Source organism: Vollenhovia emeryi, unplaced genomic scaffold, assembly GCF_000949405.1.
Source record: "Vollenhovia emeryi isolate VEMERY1.0 unplaced genomic scaffold, V.emery_V1.0 DF939182.1, whole genome shotgun sequence".
Classification (NCBI taxonomy): domain Eukaryota; kingdom Metazoa; phylum Arthropoda; class Insecta; order Hymenoptera; family Formicidae; genus Vollenhovia; species Vollenhovia emeryi.
The window spans coordinates 702,367-716,562 of record NW_011967184.1 but is presented as its reverse complement, the minus strand read 5'-3'; the positions used below and the strand labels follow the sequence as shown (position 1 = coordinate 716,562).

Sequence of the window (14,196 nt, the reverse complement as noted above, 5' to 3'; positions counted from 1 at the left end):
TATATTATCATTTTGCCAGCAAGAACCGAGTAAGACGAGTATTAACGGCGCAAACGTGATCTCCCATACGCCAAGATAATAATTAATCGCGAAGAAACGTGCAAAATCGAATAAACGTGTCATATGAATTATGGGCAAAATGATTTTATGATAAAATATCATAAATGATCTCTCTCTCTCTCTCTCTCTCTCTCAAGTCTCTCCTGTTGCAACTAATAAAGTGTTTATCGAGATACACAAATAAGTCTTCGAATATAAATCGGGGAAGGCAACGGACAAAGCCTTCTGAAATTTTGAAAGGATGATCCACGGAGGATCGGGATATTAATTCTCCATTCGAAGCGACACTCGAGACGTAACGCCATTAAACGCGTTAGCGTGTCAGCCGTATGGTACCGCGTAAATCACAAGGTAGGAGTACTCACGGAACCAGCTCATAACTGCGAATTTACTACACACTGCCCGCCAGTACGTTACTCGTACTTGGAGCCGAATGTTCGCCATTACACCCGGTTACAGCGGGTTGGCCGATGTAAGCCGAATAAGTTCACCCGCTTGGGAAACTGATTTATCGCGTTCGAGGGATTGGATCATTAGTCTTATCCCCGTAACTAATGACTCAATCTCGGTCGTCCCCCTCGACTGCGGATTTATCGACCTACAGATCGTACGATTGAACTGAATATTTCCAGGGCGGCGCTCGACGAGAACGGATGTAAATTCGCGCGAGGAACTCGAATCGGCGAGAATCTTATCGCGAAAGCGCAGCTCTCTCATTTCGAATAAGTCGTCGATCCGTTAAAAATTGGTTCGGATAAATATCGGATTAACAGCTCATTTCAGATATAATCGATATTCGCGAAAACACAATTTTTTAATTCAATAAAGTATATAATTTTGAATAAATGCCATTAATTGATTATGATAGAATTAATACAACATTTATCCGATTGCTAGTTTTCGATAGAAATTAGATGAAATTGAAATAAAATAACAAATTAAAAATTTACGTGCTTCTATGTTTATTATTAATTTGCAATAATTAATAATAAACATAGAAGCACGTAAATTTTTAATTAAATACACATAGTTTAAGTAAATACACATAATTTAAGAATATACTTCAATCATTTTTTAATGAAAATGAAGTCGTTTAATTAACGTAAATCTCATCATTATCTTATTGCACGATAAGATTCTTTTAATATTTTGTTTGTTAATATTTTATTGTTGTTTGTTGATATTCATGATGTTCAACAAAATTTATGTCTGAGCGAAATTTAATATTACACAATGCATCACGTATATGCATTACTGAAAGGCACAACTGAAAAGGTAAAGCGAGAGGACTTAATGCTCTTCATTATTTTAGCTCACTTTGCGAACGTGAAACAATAGTAATTCAGTCTTTATTAACGCGACAAGGCTCTTAGGTTTGTACGTTTATTAGTAATTCGATACGTCTTGTTCTCAGTGTCGGCGAGATAATTAATTACTAGTTAAGGAACAACATAATTTTCGTATCTAGCAATGCAATATTCCAAGAAAAGACAAATGGTAATTAATGAACCATTAATTAGAGTCTTTGCGTGCGCGCACGAGAGAAAGAGACATTCGATAAATTATGTTGCATTCAGTGCATTTAATTACGCATGTATTCGTATAATATGTGTGTATAATTAGGTAACATAGTTTTTACGGTTCTACAAGTTCTATTAAAATTAGGGAACAAATAAACGTACGTTTCTTTCTTACATGAATTGTGAAAGATAAAAGTACATTAAAAAGTAAGAAATATGTCAAAAAGCTTGAAGGATAACAAATCAAATAGGATAAAAGGACCTGCTGATATTTGATGTCAAAAGTTTGAAGGCAATATCACATTTAATAGAGGAGGCAGAACAGATATACTAGCAAATACGTGCTGTTCCGATAAAGAGATAAAAATAAAGCAAAGTGGAAGTGACTAAAATATGCACGAGGTGATGAAACTTGAAGAGATGTCTGTCGGCATCTTGAAGCTCTCGATGTAGAGAATTTCGCGGAATGGTACGATCTCATTTCCGCGTGAGTGCTTTCAAATCATCGTCTAGTATTGAAGTTTCTATCAGTGGCAAATGCTCGTAACGATTTATTGTACATGCAGAAAAAAAGTGCGCGCATTTAAGCTCGTTGAAATTACACAGCGGGCAGTTTCTCGCTTTGAATATTCGTAAATGAATGGAAAAAGAAGCGTGTCACATTGTAAATTAAACAATTTAATTATGATATAATATCGCAATGGAACACATTGAATGTTTCAGTAATTTTGCTATTAATTAGAGCTGATAAAAAGTTCGATAAATAAATAATAAAACTGTTGTACAGACACGAATATATTCGAGAGGCACAAAGCAGAATCCGAAATTTTTGGCTTGAAACATTTATTGACGTGGAAAGAATTCGATAACCGTTATATGACAGATAAAACATGAATGAAAGATGAAATTATTTATGGGCTTCAGTCACGTAGAATTTTCACAGATTACGTGATTCGGCAAAACCACATAATCCTGTAGCGATAAGCATGAGATAAAGCCAACATCGCTTTTATCAAAACTAATCATTTAGAATCGCGTATCGCGCGTGAGCTTTTATGTCTCGCAATATCTGTCGTTGCATGTATCCATTAAATATCTCCAAAGTAAAGCAATAACATCATGTTTTTCATCGCAAATCCGCACGGAAATTCGGAATATCACCCCGTAATTGTTACCCCGCGCTTTTCGAAAAGCCGTGATACTTTAGAATATTGCGCGACGTAACTGGTCGAGGCTACGGCCAAAACGGCGGTAACTAACATAAATTCGGTCAACTTAACGCGCTGCAACACTTTACGGTAACTCTCTTAGTTAATATCCTCTTCCCCCCCCCCCCTCAGTAGTCCTTCTCCCTGACGCCTCGACAAGGCTGCACAGCTCCCGGGAACTTGCGAAATTCCACGGTAAGCACTGCACAAATTCTCGGGGGCGATATCATGCCGTAAGAAAGTTCAAGTCGACGTTATCATTACTCGCGCACTGGCGCAATCGCGGATGTGCGAAAGTTGGAAACGACAGAGGAACGATCCTTCAGCTGCCATTCACCGAATAGAAAGACGCCTCGTTTTTATTACAACGAATCCGTTGCTCGTTTTGTCTCCCTTACATAGTCACGTCTGAGCGCAATCTGTAATTTAAGCGCAGTTGAACATTTATTATGTACATGCTAATAGTACGATTCCCGCGTGATGCATTAAAATGAAGTAAAAACTGTGTAATTATGTAAACGTTTTATTATAATTGCAAAATTGTGGCTACAAGCTAATTAACGATTAATACAAAATTTGCATATTTTAATGGTATCGATCGTGCATCAGTTTTAAATTTCGGAACAACGCGTATTACTGAAATTGTAGATTCGTACATTTAGTTTTTATATTCTTCGAAATACAGTGGCGATCGTGGCGCAGAGGGTTGTGCGCTGCTCTAGTGATCCGAATTCGTATAGCTTAACTCGACATCCATTCCGACGAGTAAAATACATCGGTTCTTTTTAGTGTTATTTAATTATATATACATTTACATGTATGTATTAATAATTAATAACGTCACATTGGTACTGAATTTGGTAACTCGGAAAATATGTAATTCTGACCGAAAGATTTTCGCGCAAGCAGAGCTACGCAGTCAGCGTGTTATAAGAATACGCAGATTTTCCGAGCCACCATGTTTGCGCCTGACAACTAAATGGAAAATTGCATGTATGTTGAAGACACTCTAAAAGTTAGCGTGTAGCCGACGTGACTACAAGCTTAAGCCTTTGTCTGGGCCAACAGCCGTCAGGTTAGAGCGAAAAGAAGAACAGCGGCTTACCGGCGCTTGCCGGTGGAAGCAAACGCGAAAACTAAAAGCCCCGCAAAGCTGCGTGCACGAAGTAGAACAAATTTGCCTTTGGCTTCGAATGAAGTAAAACGATTTTTTTCCCCCAGAAACACATAGGTGTGGTAACGTTGAGTCTACATCGCGATTATATGTTGCGAGAAATACAATGATATATTTTCGACAATCGGTGGGAAAAACTTGTGCGATACTCGTCGGATAGCAATTGCCTTCAAACGATAACGCGAAAACGAAACGCAGTTGCGCTCTTATGAGTAAAGCGCGACTGCACTACTGCATTTATATATAATGTGCCGATCTGTTGGAATTTTTACGGCGAATAATTATTTCGATGAAAATTATGCGTATCAAAGCTATCTCAGCAATTCATATCTGCCCGAAATAACGTGACTTTTGTTTTCGGCTAACGGGGGAAACACAGATATTACGATTGCATTAAGGAAAATTTTGCAGCTTACAATCACAGTTCTTTCCCATCTTTCTGAAGATCTACCCAATTCTTTCTTTAGAGAAATCATGGTGAAACACTCTCATATTTTGAGAATGTTATTAGATTAATATCATATTTTTAAACGATAGTCTTCCCTCTCATCACATATCAGCAATTTATTTATTTTATTTTATAAGATATTTGCCATTGCGATATCAAACATAATTGATGGGTCTGACGAAAGGGGAAATTACTACTTTATCTAAAGCACTGAAGTAGATACCTACGGATTAATTGAAAGCTATATATGGAGAGGGGAGGAACATTCCGTAATACCCCGCATATCTAACGGGAGGTATTTAGTGGCACGTCGGTGCTGAAACATGGAAGATGCTGCGGATCATCTCCCGCCTCCATTATCAATATCTCGAGATATTTGCGAGAGCTTTGTACCAGGGAGTCTGCGGCGGCGGAGGCTTTGACGGATTTACAGGACCGCCTTTCGAAGTTCATCCGTTAATGACCAGGCCTTACTCTCTCAGTCGGCAGGGGTGTAACTTCACCCGCGAATATCCGAGGCCGCTGCTCGTAGCTGGCTCAACTAATGACACGTTGAAGCGATATCGTCACAACTTCCGGTTCCACGAGACCTCTCTCGCGGCCACGCCCCGCCACCGTCATCGACCGACGTCTCAACAAGTTCGACGAATGGTGAAACGACGATAACTGAAGCTGTCTGTTTTCGGAAATCCGGTACATTCACCGAACGATCTTAATATTAAGACCGGAAATTCGGAATGCTTCATCTCCGTCCGCAATGCGGCCTCTCGTTTTCAGCATTCTTAAGGGGATGCTGGAGTGATTCTGCACTTTCGCACCTTTTGCACTTAAAACTGTCTGTTTCGTGGAAAGATTTGTGTAATACACCAATTAAATGGCACGTGTACAGATGATCGAAAGCAGCTTGCTATTCCGACTAAATTAAAGAACAATATGACATCACTGAAACTAAGTTTGTAAGTAATTCTAATAAAAATTAATAGTGAGCAACACACATACCACATGTACTGTATGTGTGTGTTGCTCACTATTATTTCTTATTAGACTTACAAACTTAGTTTCAGTGATGCCATACTGTTATTTCATTTAGCCGGAATAGCAAGCTGCTTTCGATCTGTACACGTAAGTCATTTAATTTGTATATTACACAAGTGTTTCCGCGAACTGATAGTTTCTAGGTTAGAAAGGTGCAAAAGTGTAGAATCACTCCAGCATCCCCTTAACTATAGACGTATATTCCCTAAAGAAAAAGATTCTGTAACATCGTGATACTGTTAATAATTCGTACAGCTTAATGACCACTAAGCTGCAAAGTAAGTTACGAAACAGCTCGCTTTGCAATTATTACACTTGGCAGATTTTGCCAAGTTCTCTCTACAAAAGCATCTAACATGTGATTTTTCCTCCAATTGTATAAACTCGTTGGTTGTCTTGACCCTTATCGAAGACAGAGCGGAAAATCTACAGTAAGGGTACTCGACATCGATAAAGAGTTAATTACGTTATTTGAATTAGCAATTAAAGAACGGATTTTTCCGCCAACTCCGTAGCTCCCACGTCTCTTTTTTTCGTGAACGAAGTTAGCTTCGCGGGCCAAGTTAATTACAAGTTACGAAATTAGAACTTTACCGCCTGTTCGCGGATCCCAGGACGCAAATTAATCCAGCAGGACGGGGATACAAGAAAAAGAGTATAAGCGGATCCTGTTAAAAATATCGCCCTCCTAACAACGGTCGCATTGGAGCAACGCAATTTGAAAATTAAAACTTCAGACATTTCTCATGACAAGGGCTTTCCTGTGTATTCCTTTCTGTGTCACGCAAAACGTGCCGCCCTACTCACAGGAAGGAAAAAAACGCGAGCATGTAACGCAAAAGATTGAATATTCAAACCATTAGGATTAATTGGCAGATCTTTCCAATTCAAACGTCTGTAATATCTTTTTTTGCGCGAGAAATTTCCATCCCGTTGTCAGGATTAAAAGAAGAATTACCATACGTCCACACAAGAATAAAATTCTGAAATTAAAACTAAGTTTTTCTACAGTGCGGTAGAAAATAATAAACTTAGCGCGGTACTTTTGAAGTTCACTCCTCATTCACACTTATTCGTATTCAACTTGCTACATTTATGACTTCCGCTAAAAGTTTCAGTCTAAAGGATGAATAATACATTTCCTATCCTATATGATACCGCGATACATACTGCATTTTATTTTCCAAAATACAGCGTTTTGCCGAAGAAACAGCGTATCGGAATAAGAGTTGCGCTTCGCGAACGGATACGTCAAAAAGTGGAAGGAGTATTTCCGACGGAAAGACGGGTAACAACTTTGAAAATGAGATGCAAGAGCAGCGCAATAAAGAAAGCACGCTTGATGGTCTATTAGGAAAGACGCAAAACAGATTAAAGTGACATTATGCAAAATTGTATTGCTCTCTGACTTTCTGTTCTCTGTCACACGTGTATCTATGGGCGTCGCGCGCAATCAGCGACGTGCAGATGTGACGTAGCAAACGTTTCCGTATCGCCGGTAATATCGCGACGAAAAGTACCCGAAGGCAATTTAAATTAGGGAGATATTCCACTGACTGTAACACGCGGGGCTGCTATGTCGCTTATTTTTAAATTATGCCGAATATCGCACTTTTCTGCGCTTCGAAAAACGTGAATATCGCGGCAACGAATACACACAGGATGGCTAAAATAAGGTGCAACATTTGAGTAATGTAGGGCGTATCTTTTGATCGTTAACGTGGTGTCTATAAACGTGCGAGTGTATTTGTTAAACCTTCACATTACATGAAAAATGATGTATTTGATAGCGAAGTATTTTTATCTCCAGATAATATTTGGCTTAATCATTTAAAGATAGCGTATGTCAATGTTAAAACTTTCCACGGTACATCCGCGTAAGAAATCAACTATTCTCGAAACAGTAAAACAAACTCGAATACTTTTAAATCAATAAGCAGCAATTCACGAAAATATCTTTGCAAATAATTTTTATTAGAAATAATCGCGTAAATTTATACGTACATTTTTTGTTATGTTGTTTAAGTAATTTGTATACAAATACAGATCGAATTGCATGTGATTTTAGCCACCCTATATTGCAGCCGGGCTGCGAATGAGAGCGTTGTTTACGGCCGGTGTGGAAGCGTAATTGAGTGCGCTTAATAAATAAACAAGCTCGTGCTCGGATACGCATCCACGGGATGCATAGGGAGGTGAGCTGTAAAAAATGAATTCATTTTTCAGAGAGTGTTGGTTGGTTCGGGAAATATACCGTCGCGACATTCCACCCGAGTCGCGAAAGTGTGCGTGAAAAGCTACGATAATCGGCATTGCGTTTAATCAATTTTCCTTTTATCGATACGGAAATCATTATTTGCGGTAAACACATTAGAGACAGAACGGGGTGTCAGATTTTATTTAAAAGAAGAGACGGTGAAAAAAGGGTATGGTCTAATGAAGACTCTTCGGGAGTACATCGGTTCGATTGCGAAAAATCAAAGAAGGAAACTTGAGACAATGGCGGAACTGAAACCGTTCGCGTCCTTCTCTCAAGAAACGAATCTTGATTAATGGCGCAAGTTTGCGTTACCATGTCCCGCGCCGGCCATGTTCGGAATGCATAATGGGTGGAATACATTAAAATTCAACCTCGCCGGCGAACCCAAGAGAAGAATCTCTCTCTCTCCCTCTTTCTCCTTCCCTCCATCCCCCTTTTCTCCTCCTCTCTCCGCAACAGCGTCATTCTAAACGTGGAAAATAACATCGTTCTTCTCGCAATTAGCGCGGCGTCTTTGATCGATGATGGCAATTAGGTCGGTCCGCGTCGAATACACGCGAGAAGTGCATCGGCTGCACACGGCCGATCGTTAGGGAAACCCAAGAAAAATCCCCGTGGCAAATCGTAAACGTTACGCGAGTACATCAGTCACGATCTTTCGTTAATGGCCGATTCGTTGAATAAAGTCGTTCGCAGAGATATCTTCAGCCGTTGATGTCTCCGTCTCGAGCTACGCCGTCGAATTAATCGACAAGGATCGTGGATGAGGATTCTTAAATTGCTCTCTCTTCATATCTTTCCGATAGAAAAGAAGCGCGGTGGAATTCGTTTTGCATTGAATGTGATTGCGAATTATATTGAAATTGTATCTACTCGGATCTGTCCTCAAGCATTAATAATAGAATCGGATTAATATTTCTGTATTTTACACTATTACAAATGATATCAATATACAAAATATAAACTCTTCAAAGTTTTTGAGCGAAAATAGAACCATGGAGGTGAAATATTCACCTATTGGAGCAAATATTTACTCCATTAGAGCGAATATTTACTCCAATAGAGCGAATATTTTACTCAATGGTTCTATTTTCACTCCCAAAACTTTAGAATGTTAATTATTCGCAACGATATTATTCGCCACTTTTTCTCAAGCATTTGTTATCCATAACGTCTCTCTAGTAATAACACAAAATTTATGATTCTGACAGCTTGACATTCTCAGTGCCACGAGGCATCCTTTAAACTGCTTCGTTGTTTTAGAAGCACAACAAAATGCTTCCCACATATTCAGTTTACAGGAAAGAATTTTTTAGGAATTTTTTACAGACGTAAAAGACAGTCTCACATGTAGTTAACCTTCACTCTTTAAATTTTTTTTCCCAGTATTTCGCCGAGAGTGAGTATATTACGTAAAACACAGGTTTCTCGCCGGTAGGAAAATGTCTAAAAATAATTACTCTCTAAAAATACCATAATACGTGAGCGCTCGCGAATGGCAAATAGCGGCAGAGACAAAAGTTAATATTATCTCTAAACGATATTATAGTTCCATTTATGAATTTTTGTTTTCGCCTTGATGGCGAGACTAAACTCGTATGACACCGTGTATTAGCCCGTTTAATACCGTCTGCAATTTCTAGTTGAAACACGAGCCACGCAGCAATTTCAGCGCAAATTGCCGCGTTTTAATGGCTCCCAGTTGATCCTTTAAACACTTTCGTGCTATATAGCATTAAGTAGCTTAATAATTAACTCTTGGGCAGAACTTGCGCTGCAGTAAAATTCATCGCGAATTAATTGAAAAATAATATCCTTGTACACTTGCATCATTTGCATGTGTCGTTTAAACGTTTTGCATATTCATTATTAAACAGTTCGCCTATTAACGTATCAAGTCCTCATTAGACAAAACTTGAGCTCGAGTTAATTATGGAGTTAACCTTCGCTTCCGTTAACATTAGGCGTACGCTACGTAATACTTATATTTACCTAGTTTTCCTAGAAACAGCAGGTATTCGCTAATTACGAAAATAATGGAAGGATTTCGATCCGTACGTAATGGTGGCTCACGTCAGTTTCAACGTTGAGAAACCTCAGTGACTAATCTGAATACCGGATCGACAGGACGACTGTCACGGCCGCGCATTAATAATTTTTGTTTATTTTAGCATAAGAATACGCTTCATGTGTTATCGTGAATATTATCTCGACTTCGCCTTGACCCGTTTCCGACCATCTCGAGACGATCTCGCGTCGAGCGGCCGCTTACTCGTTCGGTTGCTCGTGCCGTGTATTTACATTGACCTTTTGCGCCTTATTAAGCAGATTACATTGCTAAAATTTAGCACCGCGACCAGAGATATTTATTCGCGCATTAACAGGCGATAGCCGGCGGGAGAGGTTGCACAAATTGCAGTATCGGCGCATTTTGCACCCTTCGAATAATCAGCAATGTAACCTCCGATAATCCTAATATAATAATGTAAATTAAATCTCTCCGTGTAACACATATAATGCGACAGCAGAGTTTCAAAACGGGATAATCTCCGGCGCGTTCAATGTTCGATATCGCGGAGAAAATGTACCGTAAGTCACTTTTCTGATCCTCATCGCCGCGAGTAGGCATATCGATAGCTATTCTCGTGCGACATCGAAATCTCGATTTGCCCGAAGCTACATCAATCTCAATTTCTTTTAAATTTCGTCTCTTTTTCTCTTCATTAATTTTTTCGGAATTTCCTCCTCTTGTACGTGTTCGTTATCCTCTCGATCGAAAATCATTAAGGAAAACGTGAGATGTCTTATCGGAGCGGCTCCCGCGATAATTCGCCACGAAGGCCATAGAGCCGAGCACTCTCTGCTCTCGATAATATCCTTCGGTACACACACACACACACACATGCACACACATACACGTAGATTTCATGGCTGCGACTTACCTTGTAACTACCGACCGCGTGCGCGCCATCGTAGATGTAGAGATGGTCGTTGCAGTCTAACTGCAGCTGATCGAATCGGAGCATAAACCGCTGGAGGATGCTGTGAGTCTGGAAAGTAATGGCGCAATCGAGGTCCCTCTCATTTTGCGAGGTAAGAACGGCGCCGTCTATCTTCCTGTAGAGATCCCGCAGGAAGTACTTCTTGCAGACGTCGCTCATCTGGTCTGTAAGGGAAACGGAAACAGACGGAAGGGAGTTAATCGATCTGGCTCGCTCGCGACCGGGGAGGGTTCGATACATACGTATCCTATCGCGATCAACATTCTCCACGACATTGGCTTAACCGTACAAACGTGAAAGTGGGATGTAATTGTAAAACGGTTCGACGTCGTCTAAATTGATCGTATAATACAATGAACTTTTTCTTCACGGTATCTTCGCGGAAAGACCGGCTAAGGCAGAAATAACTAAAGTGTTGCCGTATAAATAGTAGGGGCATCTACATTGTTTTGTGCTGCAACATTCGCTAAGTTTGCTGCACAAAACGCGTATAGTTGTCTCCACTACTTATCATACCAACTGTGGGTACACTGAGAAAAATGCTTCGATTGTATCAACAAGACATGTATGTATTTTGGCTGAAACAGAATTTCTAGTTAGCACGATATATAGGGCTCGATATTTCATAACCAGAAGTTTGCTAGACTTCACTACACATCTGGTAAATCCTAAAGGAAATCAGATTCGTCTATTTTCTAACGACTGGTTGAATCTATCAGATTTTTTTTTCAGTGTATGATAACCACGGATATAGCTGTCCCAAATATTACTATTTATTGGGGTTGTGCCAACCCTAATTAGACATGTGATAACCATATCCGTCTCTCCGTGTTGTATCACGGATTAAGAGAGGTTTTTTCTGTAGCAATAGTATTTTATCATAACGTGTGTCGACGCATTTAAATCTGCATTCGAAAAAAAGGAACACCAGCATTAAATTAGCACGACTCGACATTTTCAAAAATTATATAGAGATAACAAAGTCATCGCTCGGTCGGCTGCAATATTTCGCGTTTCACGTGTCCCTCGATGGAATGAAACAAACATGCAATTGCACTTTTGCTCCATTACGCGCACGCTTTAAAAACCGCGCTTACAAAGATGAAAATCACGTTTTTCTAGGTCAGTCGCTGAAAATTCCACTTTTGCGCGCGGATGACGCGCCGTGACGCCCTCGTACAAATAGCCCACAATGCTAGCGCGCGATTGCAGCCGGCAGATTTGCGGATTTGCATTTAAAACGAATGATAACGAATGCACGACAGTCGGCAGTCGACGCAGTCGCGAAATAAGTTGCAGACGCACTTTGTCCCGGACCAGAACGATATTGCGATCGCTGTAGTTTCTCGACATTATGCCGCAACATATTTCGGGACAGGCAACAGAGGTTGCAGAGGTTCTGGAAACTTTGCGCTCGCGTCTTCGTCTCTCGCTTAGTCTTCCCCTTTCTCTTTGTCCCCAACCCATTACCATCCCTTTGCAGCTGGGCTCTGCAACATCGAAATTACTTACTTCCCAGGACCCGCGGTTCTCTGACGCATGCGTTTGCTCGCGTGCGGCTAAGGTGCATGCCTGCAAAACGGTCGTTGCGTCACCAACCCGGCTGCGTTTTCGGCCGTGTTGCACGGGGAGCGTGCGAGTGTGCGGCAAATAAACAGCCGCGGGAAATCCAGCTCGAGCATTGCACCGCGCGCGATCAATTACATAGTAATAATTTACCAGCCGCTCCAGCGGCAAGATGCAAGTACGAGATAGACGTAAAGCGATGAATTCCGTCCAGTCATTACGTCGCGTAATCCGCAAAATTGTGTAAACGCGTATTCAGAATTAGACTACTTGAAAAAGTTTCGTCTCGCGAGCTAGTGTTTTCTCGAGTAAATAACGCGTCTGTCGTGATCTTCTCGTTAAACCTTGATCCTTTACGACGTGCGATTTGCGGCACAGCATACTACATTATGTGCAGGGCGGCATATTGTACAAATGTATCTGTTTTATCGAGCCGTGACTCGAGTTTACTATCAACAATCGTGTGTAATAACAACTTCGTCAAGCTGTTAACTTTTACTGCCATTGACATGAAATTTTACGAGTCCCCCTCACACCTCCGCGCCCGCTTGTCGAACACGTACGTTGCGTTGCACATCTGGGTGAGGCGGGTGAACAGGAAAAACGTGACTCGCCGTTAAGTAATGTATTATGGCACGCGCAGGTGGCATTCCGGATCGGCGAGACAGAGGCTACCGTCGATACGCCTCTGACTCCCCGATCACACGTGAATCGAGAACCGATGCTCCTTCCGTATATCGACGAACGTCGCTATTTTTGTAGCGGCACGACGAGTCTAAGATACGCCCGATAATTGCGACATGTATATTCCATCCTGCCGAGTCAAGTGTTTTGAAGGGGCACAAAAGCGCCATTACCTTAATATTGAGTAAGCTGGTGCTTCTTGTCATCTGGATATTCAAGACAAATAAAAGCGGGCACGGGAAGCGTTTGAAACTTCCAAGATTCACAAAAGGCCTTTGTGCGATACGGCAGAACTGAAGTCTTAAAGAGGCTAAATTCGGTACCCGGGGAGAGGATTTAGAGATCAGAAAAACAAGTACCGAAGACACAAATCTTCGTCGAGTTCGGGATCAGTTTTAGGGAACATAAATTTTGTAGGAGCAGCGAGAATATTCGAGAGAGAACTATTTTCTCAGACAACCATGATTTAGCGAATTTAACGGATAAGTAACTTTATTGTAGCAAGAAGTTCCGGCTCTCGAACTTCTCTTATACGAGATGATCCACTATGGACAAAATATCTAAACTCCTTCCTTAAGATTTTCGACAAGATTCAGTGTCTTCGGGAGACGAGAATAATGAAATAGACTGAATGTTCTTGAGCTTGTTAGGATCACAGTTTTATTTTTAATTAAAAGTGGATATTTGGTCTGGAAAAATTAATAGACTATTAGCGGGTTTTAAATATTTAATATCTTCTCGAGAACTTTAAATCCAATATATACAGGGTGTTTCAGGATAAAGTGTCCTAACCTAAAATATGAACTTAGGACCTCAAAACAAGAAAAAACTTTCCTCTGGAGACATGTCCGTAGACGCATTGTTTAAGAGATATTGACATCTAAACATTTTTTCATTATAAAATTTTATGAAATTGTTATCGGGTTATAATAAATAATTTAATAGTGTGCTTCAAATACTTTATTATTAAAAAATATGAAAATTTTTACTTAATTATAAATTTTGTTCAAAGTGACGGCCTTGAACATTGAGACAGGCTTGACATCTGTCTTTGACGAATTTGACGGACCATTGGATTTTTTTGCTTGGGGTACTATTAAACAAAAATCCTACGAAAAACCGGTTAATGACATTAATTCTTTACAAGGAAGAATTATTCAAGCATGTGAAACAATTACAGCCGCTCTGCCACTGGTACCGTCAAAGACAGATGTCAAGCCTGTCTCAATGTTCAAGGCC

The 14,196-nt window shown here is 40.3% G+C and overlaps 1 protein-coding gene across 1 annotated transcript in view; it reads right to left on the bottom strand.

Annotated features, from left to right (window-relative positions):
• The window catches only part of LOC105562918, an 86,766-nt gene that overhangs the window by 62,432 nt on the left and 10,138 nt on the right, over positions 1 to 14,196 (bottom strand). The window contains exon 2 of the mRNA XM_012014092.1: positions 10,648 to 10,871. Coding sequence (XP_011869482.1) covers positions 10,648 to 10,871 — 224 coding nt within the window. The remainder of the gene's footprint in view (positions 1 to 10,647; positions 10,872 to 14,196) is intronic.